Genomic DNA, 16,545 nt, shown 5'->3' with positions numbered 1-16,545 from the left:
AGGTCTTGAGGTCAATCTTGCCACAATATAACATGGTATAACATGTATAATTTTGAGTCATATCAGGTCAAATTGTCATAGTACTTGACAATCTTTGTAAAAAGCATTTGTCCTGAGGGGTATTCTGTAAAATTTTTTACTATACTGGTCGTGCAGTACGAACAGGTAATTACATTGTCCGATGTTTAATTGAACTATGGAATGAAACATCAAGAGAGAGGTGAATTGGTGTTTCAAAATCTTTTTCAGAACTTTTTGAAAATTTTGAATTAAACAACCAAATTCATAATCTTAAAATGAAAGCAAATAACAAAAAATAAATACTAATTTTATTTTTTTATTTTGAAAATAAATAACAAAAAAAGTATTTATTAAGTATTCTTTTTGAAGCAACGATCAATTCATTTTAATAAATAATAAGATATATAATGATATATCTATTTTTTTAATTGAAATGCATATAATTTTAGATGTATTTTTTATAAATTTTCATTAAAAATATGACTCATGACTTGTGTTAACAATGAATAAAATAATGTATTTTAAGAGTAATTTAATGACATATTAATTTGTGCCCCCATACAAAAAAAATTCTGGCTCCACCCATGACTATAATGATCATCAAACTCAATCAGATTATAGTAAAATTAAATATGCAAGAAAGTAAACTGCATAAAGTAAATGCAAAAAAAAAAAAAGCAAATCATATTTTATAGTGGTTTGGTCAACTTGACCTATATCAACTCTTCAAAGTCCTCCTCTTTGGATATTACACTAAATAGTTATTGATTCTCCTTTAGCCCCCACGACTACGCAGAGAAGCCCTAATGTAAAAACTTTCTCCAATTCGATGTGGTGGAGTAGCAGAATCCCTTTTACTGACCTAGTGCAGTGGAGTAGTTGAATCCCTTTCACATCCTTGATGTGACGGAGTAGTAGTAATCACTTTTCACCCTCGTGCGATGAAGTAGCCTGAATCACTTTCACTTTATCGGACTAGCGGAGAAGCTGGAATCACTTTCACCTTCCTAGTGAGACAATAGCCTGAATCACTTTCACCTTCCCAATGCAGTGGAGAAGTTGCTCATCATTTGACACCAATGGGGTCTTCTCGGAGTTTCCCTCAAAATGAACCTTAATACATTGAGGAACTCAGATGCAAGTTGGCCAGAGTAATCGTATGAAACTCTCTCTCACACACCTTTAAACCCATAAGAACCTTCTCCCACTCTCACAACTTTACCTTTTATCTCCCTTGCTCAAAGCGCTCCCTTCAAGCTCTCACCTACAGAAGATTCAACCCTTAGACTACTAAAGTCTTCTACAAAGTTTATTAAGAAAGTTAAAATAGCGGGCTTCCAAAAACCCTAATAATTCAATTCTGTCGACTCTGTTCGTACAATATGATGTATAAATCGTACAATATGATTGGTTTAATTCTCTTATGTCAGTACTGTGCAATTAATAATAATGCAGTACCAATACAAATTTATAGTAGTATAGTATGATTAATTTAAATGAATTGTAGTTCAAACAAGATGAACCCTGAGACGATAAAAAATCATCTCCGTCGATCATCCAATACGATCAAGTTCGTATAATACAATCTTAATCCTTGACTAAGCTAGATTCGATTAATTAATCACTAGATTAAATTAAGCAATTTAATTTAATTTTAATTTTAATTTTTAAAATTAAAATTTAATTTTAATTTTACTTAATTTAATTATAATTTTAAATTTAAATTTTAGTATTGTGTGATTGTACAATACGATTAATTTAATTTTAATTTTAAATTTATTTAACTTAATTAACATTTTAATTAATATTTAATTACACATATCGTAAAGCACGATCCAGATTGTCCAGTACAATCTTTTAAAAAAAAAATTAAATTTTCACTCCCCCTGTATGTGTTTCGACAATTGATAACTAGCATACACATTTTACATATAGTCTTAAAAAAACTTCTCTTTTAAATAAATCAATCATATACAACTCATTGAGCTATGATTCAAAGGATGTTTGGTGTGTACTAAACCTAAAATATTAATAGTACATAGAAACTATATAGAACAGAACTAAATAAATATCAATAATATTTGTTATAATCAAAATATAGGATCAGACTCCTGAATTGCAACACTAGCCACCAACCATAACCCTTACCATTGATTGATGGCGCAACCAATAGCCACCACCACAAACAATCTATATCAACCACCTATCCACAGCCATTATTTATATTTCATATATTTTGCTTTAAATCAAACATAAAATAATCACATGCAATCTATTTACACTCATCCAAACAACTACAAAATTTCATATAACATAAATTCACTTTATATTATATTTTTTTTTTTCAAATTCACAACCTTTCCTTTTTCTTATAATATATTAAATCTTGCTCATCTATCTAAGGAGAAGAATGAAAGACTTCAATCACAGAACAAAAAAAGAGAAATCGAAAAATTTTGTTTGATATGAGAATGAAATTAAAGGAAAAAAAGAAAAGATAAGTAAAACAATCAAGTTCTCGTAAGTTACCTCAACACAGGTCATTAGCTCCTTTCTATTTTGAATGAATTGAAAAGAACTAAAAATTAATTATACTTCACAAAAAACAAACAAATTATCTTTTTAACAAAATTTTAAATATATTAACCATAAAAAAACACAACTACAGAAACATCATTCTAAAGTTAATTTGATTTAATCAGTATCTCTATTTCAGAATTAATAAGCTGATCAAAATAAAAAAATGAAAAGATCGATATTCATAAAAACAAGTTCTCCCAAAAATTTTAAAAATAAAAAGAAATAAAATAACACTAAAATTGTTCTCAGATTCAAGCCTAGACTTAATGCTGACAACAGATTACAAAGCTCAGTTTGCAAACCCTAATATCTGAAAAAAATTAAAAACGCTGTGATTGGTGGATGTCATTCATCGAGTCATTACACCTTCCTGCACGGCTTGAACACCCTCATCAGCTACTTTGCTAGATTGGATAGTGCTGATTGCAGTTGCAATATTAGCCTGAAGAACACAGTTTCAGATAAAGCAAAATCAGCTATGCCATAAATTATAGTCAGATAGTTCCAGTTTATTGCCTATAGAAGCAAATGAATGGCCTAAACATTTGAACTGCAGCTCAAGACTGTGACCAAGGAAGAATTTTCCTGAAGTTATATGGAAAGCAAAACGAATGCCCTGTTGAAGCCAGGTGACAAACTTTATCATGAAGAATTGATCATAAAGATCCAACATCATAGAGCTCGTTTATCACAAGTCGAAATTGCTCATTTTCATTTTCGATTTGTAATTTGCTTGAATTTGACTTTCCTTTATAAGTTTGTCTATTCAACGAGCCAAATATAATGGGTTCGTTGATCATATTTGGCTCAATAATAATACGATAATATTTATATAAGTGTGAGTGAGAGCACAGGTATTCTTCTGTACTTTATATTTACATGTATAGATTATGCTCGCTCATACTCATACATGTATATTCTATAATTTATATAAGTTTATGAAATAGACTTCATTTTACTAATTACTATTACATCTAACAAATAATTTTTTTTGTCTCGTTTACTCTTAATAAACTGAGTTTAACAATAATTAGCTCGCCAAGCTCTATTCTTTTACACCACAAATTAAGTGTGATAAATTCATAACCTAAATATGTGAGAACTAAATATAAAAGCTGCGGCTCCTGATTGTGTCAAGTGGATAATTATGTCACGAAGAAACATCTTAGAGCCCAATTATCACAAGGTGGGCTTGAAAAAAGCTAGTCGTTTTTTATAATTGTATTTAGTTTGATAATTATCTTGAATTCATCTTGCTTATATATGTGTTAATTCAACAAGCCAAACACAAGCATAATCTTATTTGATCTTGTTCAAATGTGTGCACACGTGTGTATATATATATGTGCATGGGCCCCATTCATACATGTATGTGGTAAAATTTGTAATTTATTTAAATGCTTTCAAGTTGTGTTCACAAATATCTCATGTTCAGCTTGATAAGCAAGTGAACATAAAACATTTTGGCACATTTGCTTCGTAAGTCGTTAAATTTGCTTGAGCTCGATAACACCCATGAAAGCAAATGCATGACCTTAATATATGAGCTTCAGCTCGAGATTGTCACAGGACAACTTTTTCATAAAGAGCTAGCTAAACGAGCCGGTCATAAAAGTTCAACAAAATATGGCTCATTTAACTTATGGAGAAATTGCGTGATCTAAAACACACGAGCAGAGGCCATGGATTGCATTGCAGACACAACTTTCAAGAAAATTTTATCGTAGAGCAATATTTCCCGTACTTGAAAAGTTAGCACATCTTCCACACATTGGTCAATGAGGCGTGCTATACATAAGAACTCGTTATTAGGAGGTGATGGACTATTATCTTAAAGGTGGTGTTAAAAATGAGCCTGAATTGAATAGGTGAAAAGACTCTCTTAATTACAAGGGTCCAACATCGTATGGCTAATTTATCATATTTAAGAATATGAATTGCCAAAATATAGGAACTACATGAAGAGTTTTCATAAGGTTCAACATTGTCCGGCTCATTTATCTATGCAATATGCAATACAAAGTAGTAATGACAACTTACTAAACAAAGGTAAAACAAGCGCATGTAATCAATCTAAGGGAAGAAAATTACCCTCCAATTCACTAGTTTGGATCGAAGTCCTTGCCACTGTGACAGGCCAAATACCCGCTCAGTACGCCGACTGCATAAGACAGGATAGCCATCCTTATTTCAGGAAAATTGGAAACAAAAGTAGTTTTTTATCTTTCTAGCCTCATTCATTTGCAAGCTCTAGCACATTAAAAATAGTTAAATATATAGATAAGCAACTAACGTACCTAACAATTACAACTTGATTCATTTGATCCATCTTACAGTCAAGAACTTTCGACATTATTGCTTTAACAACCCAGTACTCTACCTCATCATCTCTGATCTGCAAGAAAAAATAGTTGGTAATTTGTAAGAAATAACAAATTAAATATGAGACAAAAAAGGTTGAAGGTTACCTGAAGAGCCTCCGTCACTTTTGCATAAGGAATTTCACCAGACTCATTACAACTCAAATCTATCAGGGACAACAATCTCATCTTTGTGATGCACTCCTCATGGACCAGACCTACATGAAACCAACAGTAAAATTGGATCAATACGGTTACTCCAAATAAGTCTATAAATACTAATATATCATTATACCATAGCTTTTAAGTAAGGCTGAATTTCGAGCATGGAAATCCAAGTAGCGATCAAGCCTACTGTTGAGAAAAATCTCTAATAGCTGATAAACCAAAGCATACTTCTCATCTTTCTCCAATTGAGAAATGGCAGGCATACCTGGTAGGTCGCACTGCAAGTAAATCATGAATATGAAATTAGCCGTAGCTAAAGGTTGTAGGTAAAATAGTTAACGATATCATTGTTAGAGTTATTCCAACTGAGTGCTGCTAAAATAAATAACTATAAGATTCCATATAACCGAAAAGGAATTATGTTTTTGGAAAGCAAAATAAAGTAAAAGAAAAAAGATCAGAGCTTCTCTACACGAATTGCGTCAAAAGAAAAGCTCTATAGATTACTTGATTATTAGAACTCAATTTTGTCGCAGGTAATATTTAGGTACGGGAGAGAAGTAGTTTCATCAAGGCATGATAAAAGCTGCTTTTGTTGTTACTTTATCCAAAGCATTAAGATACAAGGTCAAATAATTTATCTTGATCAATAACATAAGAACTGATCAGAAGATAAACTTCAAGAACCCATATTACTGCAGGTTCCATGAGATAGAGAAAAGAAATATAAAGAATTTAACACCATGAACAATATTGGTATTCAGTTGTGCTTTTATGCTGAGGTTGCCTAATGTTGGGTAACCTTATACCAAAAGTTTTATTTATTTAGATTACTATATCACCATCCCAGCTTCATTAATGAATGAGAAAATATAAATCTTGAATATTTGCGCATATTACTGTTTTAATAGTGTAGAATGAGATGATTGATCGAGATATTACGCTTAATTCCTCATTACAAAAAGGGCTAAACATGAAATGATGGAAACTTCATATTTCTTGATCGGTATAAGTTTGTATGTACACAAATATGAATATTCTTATGCAATTGTGCATGAATGTAACCATATTAGTATATGTCGACCCACTTCATTCACACATGGAAATGCCTTCACTCCTAAGTTGAGGAGAGCTCTATTTAATATTGATAACGTAACTTGATTCATGTCATGATTATTTGACAAGTTTTACGTTGGTTGTCGACTACCTAACGCAACTCTTCACTTTTCTCATTTGGGACTTAGGACCTTGCAACAACAGTGTTTGCTCCCCTATTGTGTTAACATGACACAATGGAGGAAAATGATTCATATAGCCAACCCAACATAGGCTTAATGTTGTTATTGTTGTTGTAACATAACTTAGTTCAATTGCTTGATTCCCCTATTTAAAATGCTTTGGCCCTCCATCCCCAACCCAACATTGCCCTACACATGTATTTTCCCCCTAATAATCTTTGAAAACTCAAAAAAAATTATAGATAAATTTATTCCTTCTTAGTAAATCAAGTGGCTGCAGATCTCTCTCAGAAAGCACATGATTAGGCTATAAACATATTATGAAAGTGTTATAGCACACATAAAGGGGGAATGAAATAGAATTTTAAAACTTTTTCTCAAAAATAGTATTGTGTGGAAATTAAGAAAATAAAATATTTAAAACAAAAACAATTTTTTTGTTTTTAAATTTTAAACATTTATTTTGTTTTTGAAACTTTATGCAAGAATTTAACTAAAAAATTCATCCACAAATTTTAAAAAGATATGCAATATAAACCAAAACACATGAGAGTAAATGCAATAACATAAAAGAAACACAAACCATATTTTTATAGTGGTCCGGTCGAAATCGTCCTACATCCAACTCCCCAAAAGTCTTTCTCTTTGGGTATTCCACTAGAAAGCGCTCCTTTGGCACTCAGACAAGTAGAGAAGCCCTTCTCCCTCACCAAGTGGAGAATGACTTTTATACTCTTCTATTCCCAAAAAGACTCTCTCTTTCAACCTCCTAGCACAACGGAGAAGTAGCTCCCTCCTACTCGCACTACGAAGATGTCGTATCTTCCTGCTCCTCACACAATGGAGATGTTGCTCCCCTTGGTTAGTAAAATCTTTTGCCCAAAAACTTCTTCTTAGAGCTCTTCTCCAAGATCTCCAAAACCACCACATGGAGGACCCAAGGTACAGACCAACAAGAACAATCGTGTTTTTCCCTCAAGAAAACACTCTCTCAACCTCACCTCCTATCTCTCCCAAGTTATTTGAACTCTCTTGCAAACAATGAGACATTTCTCACTCTCTAAAGCTCTCTTACATAGAAGAAACGTCTCTAACTACTCAACACAACTCCTCAGGTCTAATGATCATCGACTGGAAATGAGTTCTAGAGAACACTCCTAAAAGAAGTAGGGCGTGCTTTCCGGCCATCATCGAGAATACTGAGTAGAAGAAGAGGGAAGAAGGATTTGAATAAGAGGTGATGTTGTATAAAATGAGATTTGGCCCTCTGTTTATAGCCTCTGTTTGATCGTACCATACGATGTCAATTGTACAGTACAATAAGTATAATCCAAATCCTCCCATACGAAACAATGCGAAGACTAGTCAAATTGTCAAGTATGATCTGGGACCGTGCAATACGATCTTTGTCTTTTCATTCATCCCTGGGCCTCTTAAAAGTGTTCGTATAGAATAATATGCAATAATGATCGTACCAACCACAATAATTTTGTCCCAAAAATTTTTATTCCATGTCATTCGTACAGTACAACAGGTATTCATACAATACGAACCACAATAACTGATTTAATCTGAGTCGTTGGTTTCAAATGAAGGGTCAATGCATGATGATCGACATGTAGCATACAGTATGATGGCGATCTTACAGTTCGATGTGAGAAATTTGTGCCTTTCTGTGTGATGATTAGGAGCTCTAACATAGAAATTAATAACACACAATCCAAGAATTGTGGGGAGAGATCGACTTTCGGCATCCAAATCTAATAGACCATACTTATGATAAAAAAAAAATAACACTATTTTGTAAGAGGATCATTTACATCTTCCTCGAAGGATTCAATGAAAGACTTGACAACATTAAGAGTGATGTGAGCCAACTTAGCCTTTCCAATGGTTAAACAAGCACCCGCGTGCATGCCAAAGGAATAAATCCTCAAGGCATGAAAACAAAAAGAAGATATTACTGAATCTGAACTAGCAACCTTTGGCCCCTGTTGTTGCTATGAATAGAGCCTCACCTTATGGTCAAGGTAAAAGCTATTACAATATCAACAATAACACCTTATTTGTTCTACTAACCAAAGCATTGGTGATCGGACAATTGACTCAGGTGCAATGAAACACATGACATGTAGCAAAATAATTTAGGTGAGATGATAGTATCAAAATGATCAAGTATCTAGAATGTGAATGGGTCATATACCCCATAATAGGGGCTAGAACCATGGATTGTTCATCATAAATACCTTGTATATTACTCTATGAGGGCATTCTCTTTGAACTAAACAATTATCCGTTGAAAAAGTAACACTGGATTTAAACTGTGCAGTACTAATGACCTATACTTTTTTCCCTTTCTACGATATTCTTGTAAAGGAAATCATTGGACGTGGTACTGAGAAAGAGGTATGTCATATGTATGACTTCAATTAGGTAGAACAGATAATGACAATCACTTTCAAGTGAAAAATAATGATAAATCAACTTTGGTACTATCACTTAGAAGATCCACCAATTTTATTACATGAAGCACTTTTTTTTGAAGATGTGCTCGAGCTTAATTTGTTCTAATTTTAGATGAGAAGCTAGCACCTTAGCTAAGAGTTATCATGCATATTTTCCGAGCAATCTTAATGAAAGTGATGTTCCTTTTATTTTAATTCACTATGATGCTAGAGGATCTTCTCCCACTACAACTATCCATGGTATATATTGGTTCGCGACCTATGTGGATTATTGTACTCAAATGACATGGCTTTATATATTAAAAAGGAAGGATGCAGTATTTTTAGTGTATTTCATGTATTCCATGCCATGATTCAAAATAATTTTCAACTAAATCTGAATTATTTGCTCAAATAATAGGGGAGAGCATATGAATCAACAATTTTTAAAATATTTAAAAATAATGAACCGCTTTAAGCTCTTCATATAATCAAATTCTTCAACAAAAAAAAATGTAGTCAAATGAAAATTTGACATATTTTAGAGATTGCACATGCATTCTTGATTGGAGCAAAAATTCTTAGTAACCATTGGAACATTGTTATCACCATGATTCAAAACCAATTCCAAGTAAAATATGAATTCTCGCTCATATAATTGGGGAGAATATATGAATCAATAATTCTTAGAATACTTCTAAAATGATGGTTTATTGAATGAATCTTAATATAATTAAGACACCTCAACCAAATGTAGCCAAACAAAAAAAAATCAACATTTTTTAGAAAATTGCACATGCAGTATTGATTAGAGCAAATGATGTTGTGGCCGCATTCCTCCACCCCATGAATTAGATGCCTTCTAAAAGTTTGGGATTCAAAACTACACTGCAGGTAAAGGAGTTTTTTGGTTGGAAGTAAATTGAGTGTACGTAAAGTAAATGAAGGGGTTTTGAGAGTTGTTTGGATGGATGAAAAACAAATCCAAGGTAAAGTAAAGTGAATGCAGTGTATTCCATTCTAGTTCATTTTTTAGGTAAATCATTATCGCCCAATTTTGAGCAAGAATCATTTACACCGCTCCAAAGCTTGCTTGAGCACCACCGATGACCACCGACCAGCCGCCGCGCACCACCAATTGTCGCCGCCTGTCCTCCATTGCTACCCACCGCCACCTGCCACCCACCACCACCACCTTCCTGCCCTGCCAACCACCCGCCGCCGCCCTCCAGCGCCGGCTGCAGGCCGCTATCCACCGCAGACCACCTGGGGCACAATCTTTTAACACTTTACATTGCATTCACTCTACTTCAAACCAAAATAAATAAATAAAATCATACATTCATTTTACAATCATCCAAACAACTCCAAATATTTCTTTTATATTGTATTCCTTTTTCAGGCAACCAAACAGCCCTGATGTAAAAATATATTATATTATCCTCAGTTCTATGTATTCATCACGTGTATTTGGTTGTGCGGTGTTTATTACTATGCATACAAAATAATGGAAAAAAACTCAAGTTATTTGTTCTTAGCTCTATTTTTGTTTGTATGTTACAAACAAAAAGGGATATAAATTCTATCATCATACCACAAAGCATTCCACATTGCTAAAATCTAAAAATTTAGACTCCCCAAATATATCCACTTCTCAAGGGAAGACTTGTGAGGAAGCGCAGAAGTGATAGCAGTGCTTGAGCAAGGAAATCTTTATAAAAGTTGTTCCATGTGATAGTTTCACTGAAGAAACAATAGTTCCAAGTGCAAAACCATCAGCAGCAATATCCACAAGTCCATGGGAAGGTCTTGAAGGACTAAACCAAAAGCACAACAACCACAATTCACAACACCTAAAATCAAACAAGTTTCGGCACTTTAATTCAAGGAGTCGACCCACATTAACCCAGTACAAAGACTCCTTACTCCAACTAATAATGATATTCCACCATTGGAGAATGTCCATGATGCAACTTCACCACCTTCTAATGAGTACAAGTTGCCCTCAAACAATATACCAAATAAATTTTATGTGGCTATTGCAGATCCAAAATAGACCAAAGCAATCTAAAAAGAAATAGAAGCACCAAAAAAGAACATAGCCTGGGATTTTGTTCCACTACTCAGAGGAATAAAAACAATTGGATGCAAGTAGATATGCTCCATCAAGCATGATGCAAATAGATCTATCGAATGACACAGGCAAGCTTGATGGCCAAGGGCTAAACAAACTTATTTGGTGGACAATAAGTCATTTTCCACAGTAGCAAAACTAAACACAATCAGGGTCTTATTATACTTAGATGTAAATTAAGATTGACCTTTACACCTATTTGACATGAAGAACCCCTTTTCTTCATGGAGACCTTGAGGAGGAGGTACATCCCATAAGGCTAAAGTTAGGATGCTCAATTATAAGCCTATCAACACCGCTAGGGCTCATAGCTAGATATTTGGAGACTATACTCAACAAGTACTAACAAATAAGGAGAGCTATAAATCAACGATGGGGAAGCTTAAATACCAATCTCATACTCACCCATACATCTCCCATGCAATCAATATTCTCAATCAATTTAGCATTGTCGTGGTAAAGACCATATGAATGCAGTGGTAAAGATAATCCAGTGCTTAAAATTGGCTTCATTAGGGCACTTATGTTCTGAAGAAATGGCCACCTAAATGTTGAGGGATATCTTAATGATATAATTGGGAAGAGAAGGTGATCTACAGTCAAATACTTCACATTAGTTGGCGGATGTTTAGTTACTAGGAGTAAGAAGTAAAATGTAAAGGCTTTATCCATTGATAAAGTCGAGTATCAGGAATTGCTAGAGGGTTGTGTTAGCTACTTTGGCTTAGGAAACTACTATATTAAATTGGGTTAACCCCTAAATAAAAAAAAGCATGTATTGTCATAATAAAGTGCAATTGCATTAGCCCATAACCATGTCCAACATTGTCATACTATATGTATTATCATAACAAGCAATGTGAAGATAGATCAACATTTCATAAAGAAAAATCTTCATGAAGGGGTTCGTTTATTGAGACAGCTGATCAAAGGGGTGATATAATATTTACACCAAAGTTAAGGGAAGAGTTGACATGAGCCATTCTTTCCTTTGATATGAGTTGTTATGTAAAATAGCTAGCATTTAAGTATATATTTCATGCATTTAAATGTTTATAATTTACAAATTGTTTTTTATAGCAATATTCAGGCACATTTAAAGGATTCCACATAAAACATTTCTTCATCTTTATGTGTTTCGATTTTATAATGGAAGAATACAAAATTTTTTATACAATAGAAAATCTCTTGCTTTACTATTCTCTTTACTTTCACTATTTATCAAAAAATATACCATAAAAAATAGACATTTTCATACAACTCCAATGAACACAAGGTCAAAGCAACTCCATGAAATAAATAATCACAAACTTATCACACTACATTAAGATAGGAACCAAGTAAAAACAAGAAAAGGCAACAAAAAGGTCCTATCTTCGGGCTGCTTGATTGCTCGTGGTTAGGGATATAACTCCCCTTCGAGAGGGCATAAGTTTAGAGCCATGCTAGCAAACTTTCCGCTCAACATTCCAAAGAAAATGTATCATCTTCATAATTAGATAATAATGCATTAAGAATCATCCAAAGAACAATAAACAACAGGAAGACAATCAATATATCTACAATAAATGACAACTATGGTCTGAATGACTCATACAACCTTCCTATAGGATGAGTCATTTATTCCTTTCCTACTATGGAAAAAAGGCATTGTTTACCACACTCTAGTAGTATCAAATGATGCGCCTCTGCATTCAACTCAGGAATCTAAGAAAATGGGTAACCACATACACTAAGATCATAGTTTATATGGTACCTGGAACATGTCAGGAGACTTTACAAACTCTATTATAGCTCGGACAGCTTCCTCTTTTTCCTCATTCATTAAAAAAGCTTCCTCCATAGAAAAGGTAGTTAAGTACTTGGATAGAAAGATGAAGGATTCTTTACTCATACTGCAAAGTAGGAAAAACATATCTAATGTTAGAAGGCATACAAACAAAAGTAACAAAATAAAACACTTATGCAAACAAAAGTAGCAAACCAAGATCAAATTTTCCATAGGCACCTTTTATTATCCTTCAAAATGTTTGAGATAGTCAAAAAAAGATCTCTCTGGTCCTCTTTTTCGATATTCCATTCTTGTAGAAAACTATCTATCATTTTCAATGAAGGAATGATGCTCTCAATCATCTTTCCATTGGCTGCCAAATTTAATGCCTTTGTGTAAACAAAGAACCTGTTGTAAGGGTCCTCCAATAGATTGTACAGATTGAACAAACTGTTTGTAAAGAGCATGGATTTATAAGTAGTGAATTATGATATGATTGTCTTATAAAGAGTAATAGCTATTTCCTCTCACATCTTCAAGCGTAAAGCAGTTTTGTCACTTGGTTGCTGGATAATCTTAGTTGAAATAAGTTTTGCAATCTCCAATGCTTCATCTGGACTACCAGCTCTTGTTGCAAGGGAACATATAACAGTAAAGATGCACTCAAAATCTGGCACAAGTTATAACATATCTCAATTTTTACACAACAAATTATGAAAGGAAATGGCAGATACAAAGTCCTATTCTATAATAAATAATAATATCATGGCAATGACGAATTCAGTTGCATAAATAAATTCCTTAATGCTATTTGCTCTATTAGAAACTTCATATGGTGTCAACTGTCAACTCTAGCTTATATGACCATAAGAATGGAAAAGTTAATAGGCAGAAAGGAAGAACTCAGTAGTGTACAAAAATAGTGCAGAAATATACCTCAAACATAAACAGCAAGTGCTTGAACCCATAAGTTCAGCATTGTCATAACAAGATTATAAAACAAGCGTATTATGCTGCATATTAGGCGTATTATACACCCAAAACCCATAGGAACTTAATGCAATTGCTTCCAAGCTACTGGACCTTATCAGTAAGAACTGTGCTTGCCTTAGACATACTAGCATTAATAATTCTAAAAAAGTGTACCTTTCTCAGAGACTTTCGAAGTAATCAGTTCAGCCGAAGTAAGCATGAGAGATGCCAGATCTACCCACCTACCCATCATTATGCATTCTTGGGCTTCAATGCATAGCCTGGCCACTTGAGGTTCTGCCACCTAAATACACACAAAAAGGACAAATATTTCTAATTAATTGCAACGAAGTGCCGAAAAACAGTAAATCGGCCCCAAGACAAAAATAGAACCATGGCATATCCTCTAACCCTAGATGGGAGTTCCAGAAACAATCACATCAGAAATTCCATGAGCTGATTACGTTACTTAAGATATCAACAAAAGGAAATACTTAATGAACCCGCAACGTATTTCTGAGAGAAAACCTACTCCCATACCAATATAAACTTATGAAACACAAAAAATCTCAGTTAAAAACTGTCAAGAAACAACCTTTCACTGTCAAGAAACAACCTTTCGGCTGAAATTGACAAAACCCTGCAAGATTAGCAGACCAATGTAACGCGCAAACATAAATCTACCAAAAAAGGAGAAGTTTCATACCTCCAGACCTGCATCGGCCCAAGCGAGCTCAGACGTGACGCGCACGACAGAGATTACAGGATTGTCCTCTGATGTCGGCACGATCGTCGTCATCTAGAGCGGTGAGGTAGGACTTAGAAAGAAGCTGGAACAAGAACCTTGTAAGAGGCGCAATCGGAACGGTGCCCCAAAACCCTAACCAGCCTCGCCCTGCTCTGTTAGGAACATGCCGGGTTGGGCTTTCACGGCCAAAATGTGGCTTTAAGTGATAAAAAATCTAGAATTATTCGTCATTTTGAGGTTTAAGAGAATCAAAAGGGGGTGTTTGGTATAGGATTGGATTCAATTTTAGTATGATTTATTAAATTCTGTAAATCCGAATTTAGTAAATTCTGGACTCTTAAATTCTGAATTATGTTTGGTATGACAATTTTTAAATCCTGTTAAATCCAAAAAGATATTTGGCAATAGTTAACAGGATTTAAAATGGTTGGAGATTTAAAATTGAATTAACTAATTATTTTGAAATAACTTCTTATTTAATTAATATTTTAATTATTATTTTATTAGTTTTAATTATAAATTTTATTATTAATTATCTCATTAATCACTTAAGAATTCTACTGCTCATTAATTATTTAACTATTATTTATATTTTTAATTATATGTTTAATAATGTATAAGATAATTATACTAATTTATAATTACTAATTATATTACTAACTATTTTATTAAGTTAAATTAGATAATTAATTTATACACTAATTCTACTATTAATTATTTAATTAATTTACTTAGTTATTAATATTTTAAATTATATTAATTAAGTTAACCAGTAATAGCTGAGGCGTCTAGGGTTTGCTTTTAATCTTCTCTTGTTCGTCCTTGATGTTCGGCTTCGTTGCTTCGCAGGAAGTGTTGAGATTGCACGAGTCGCTTCTTCGACTACTTCGTTGTTGTTCGACTTCGCTACTTCGTTGTTGTTCGATTTCGCTCCTTTGACGGCGTTCCCTTCCTGTCGGATCGGACGTTACAACATTTTGATCTGAAGCAACGACGGGAGCTCCCTCGCTCGTTGTGAAGGTAACTTTCTCCCTTTCGCACGCTTCTTCAGCCAAATCCAGTAAATCTGAGTAGAAACGGGATTTGGATTTACAAGGATTTACCTGATTTACGGCATAAATCCACAAATACTGGATTTACGGATTTGTCGGATTTACAGCGCCATTTTTTGTGTTTGGCTGGATTTACCATAAATCCTACTTAAAATAGGAAATAAATCTGATACCAAACACCCCCTAAGGGGCTGTTTGGTATCGGATTTATCATGGGATTTAAGTCGGATTTACGCTAAATCTAGCCAAACTGTTTTTGTGCACGCGTTAAATCCGGGATTGGATAAATACCAGATTTACGGATTTACGGATTTACGGCTTAAATCCCGGATTTACTAAATCCCTCGGTTCGGCGGATTTATGGGATTTGACTGAAGAAGCGCGCAAAAAGGTTGAAAGTTACCTTCACAGCCAGCAAGCTCACGTTGTTGCTTCCGATATAAATGTCGTAACGTCCAATCCAACAGGAAGGGAAAATCGTCGAAGGAGAGAAGTCAAACAGCCAGGAAGGACTCTAAACCTCCTGCGAAGCAACGAAGCCTAACAGCAACGATGAAAAGAGAAGATGGAAAGGCAAACCCTAGACGGCTCTACGTTATTATTGATTAACTTAATTAATATATAATTTAAAATATTAATAATTAAGTAAATTAATTAAATATTTAATAGTCTAATTAGTTCATAAATTAATCATCTAATTTGACTTAATTGAATAATTAGTAATATAATTAGTAATTAAATATTAATATAATTAGTTTAAGTAATAGAACTTAAATATATATTATTAAATATATAATTAATAGTATATATAATAATTAGTAAGTAACTTGTATTGAACATGTACTTTATTTCAGATTGTAAGTAAAAGAAATCGAACATCGTGAAAAAATTAATCTCCTGAGAAATATATATGAAGCTAACTGGAAATTTGAAGCATCCTTTTATTTAATATTTCATTTGTCAGTTTGTTCAATATTAGTTTGTCATTTGCTCTTTATTGAATTTTTTGTAATATTGTATGAACTTAAGTTGATTTTATTATGTTTTATGCAATGAT

General features: G+C 33.4%; 1 protein-coding gene across 1 annotated transcript; it reads right to left on the bottom strand.

Annotated features, from left to right (window-relative positions):
* Positions 1 to 2,757: 2,757 nt before the first annotated feature.
* LOC110098526 (eukaryotic translation initiation factor 3 subunit M) lies at positions 2,758 to 14,633 on the bottom strand. The gene is made up of 10 exons (XM_020825383.2): positions 14,395 to 14,633; positions 13,863 to 13,992; positions 13,248 to 13,386; positions 12,954 to 13,166; positions 12,702 to 12,840; positions 5,257 to 5,407; positions 5,070 to 5,179; positions 4,899 to 4,996; positions 4,693 to 4,762; positions 2,758 to 3,043 (listed from the first exon to the last, which is right to left on the bottom strand). The coding sequence occupies exons 1-10, from the start codon at positions 14,485 to 14,487 to the stop codon at positions 2,951 to 2,953; spliced, it is 1,236 nt and encodes a 411-aa protein (XP_020681042.1). The 5' UTR covers positions 14,488 to 14,633; the 3' UTR covers positions 2,758 to 2,950.
* Between the last annotated feature and the right edge of the window lie 1,912 nt (positions 14,634 to 16,545).

This window comes from Dendrobium catenatum, unplaced genomic scaffold, assembly GCF_001605985.2.
Source record: "Dendrobium catenatum unplaced genomic scaffold, ASM160598v2 fragScaff_scaffold_133, whole genome shotgun sequence".
NCBI lineage: Eukaryota > Viridiplantae > Streptophyta > Magnoliopsida > Asparagales > Orchidaceae > Dendrobium > Dendrobium catenatum.
The sequence above is the reverse complement of the archived record's forward strand: the minus strand, read 5'-3'. Positions and strand labels throughout refer to the sequence as shown.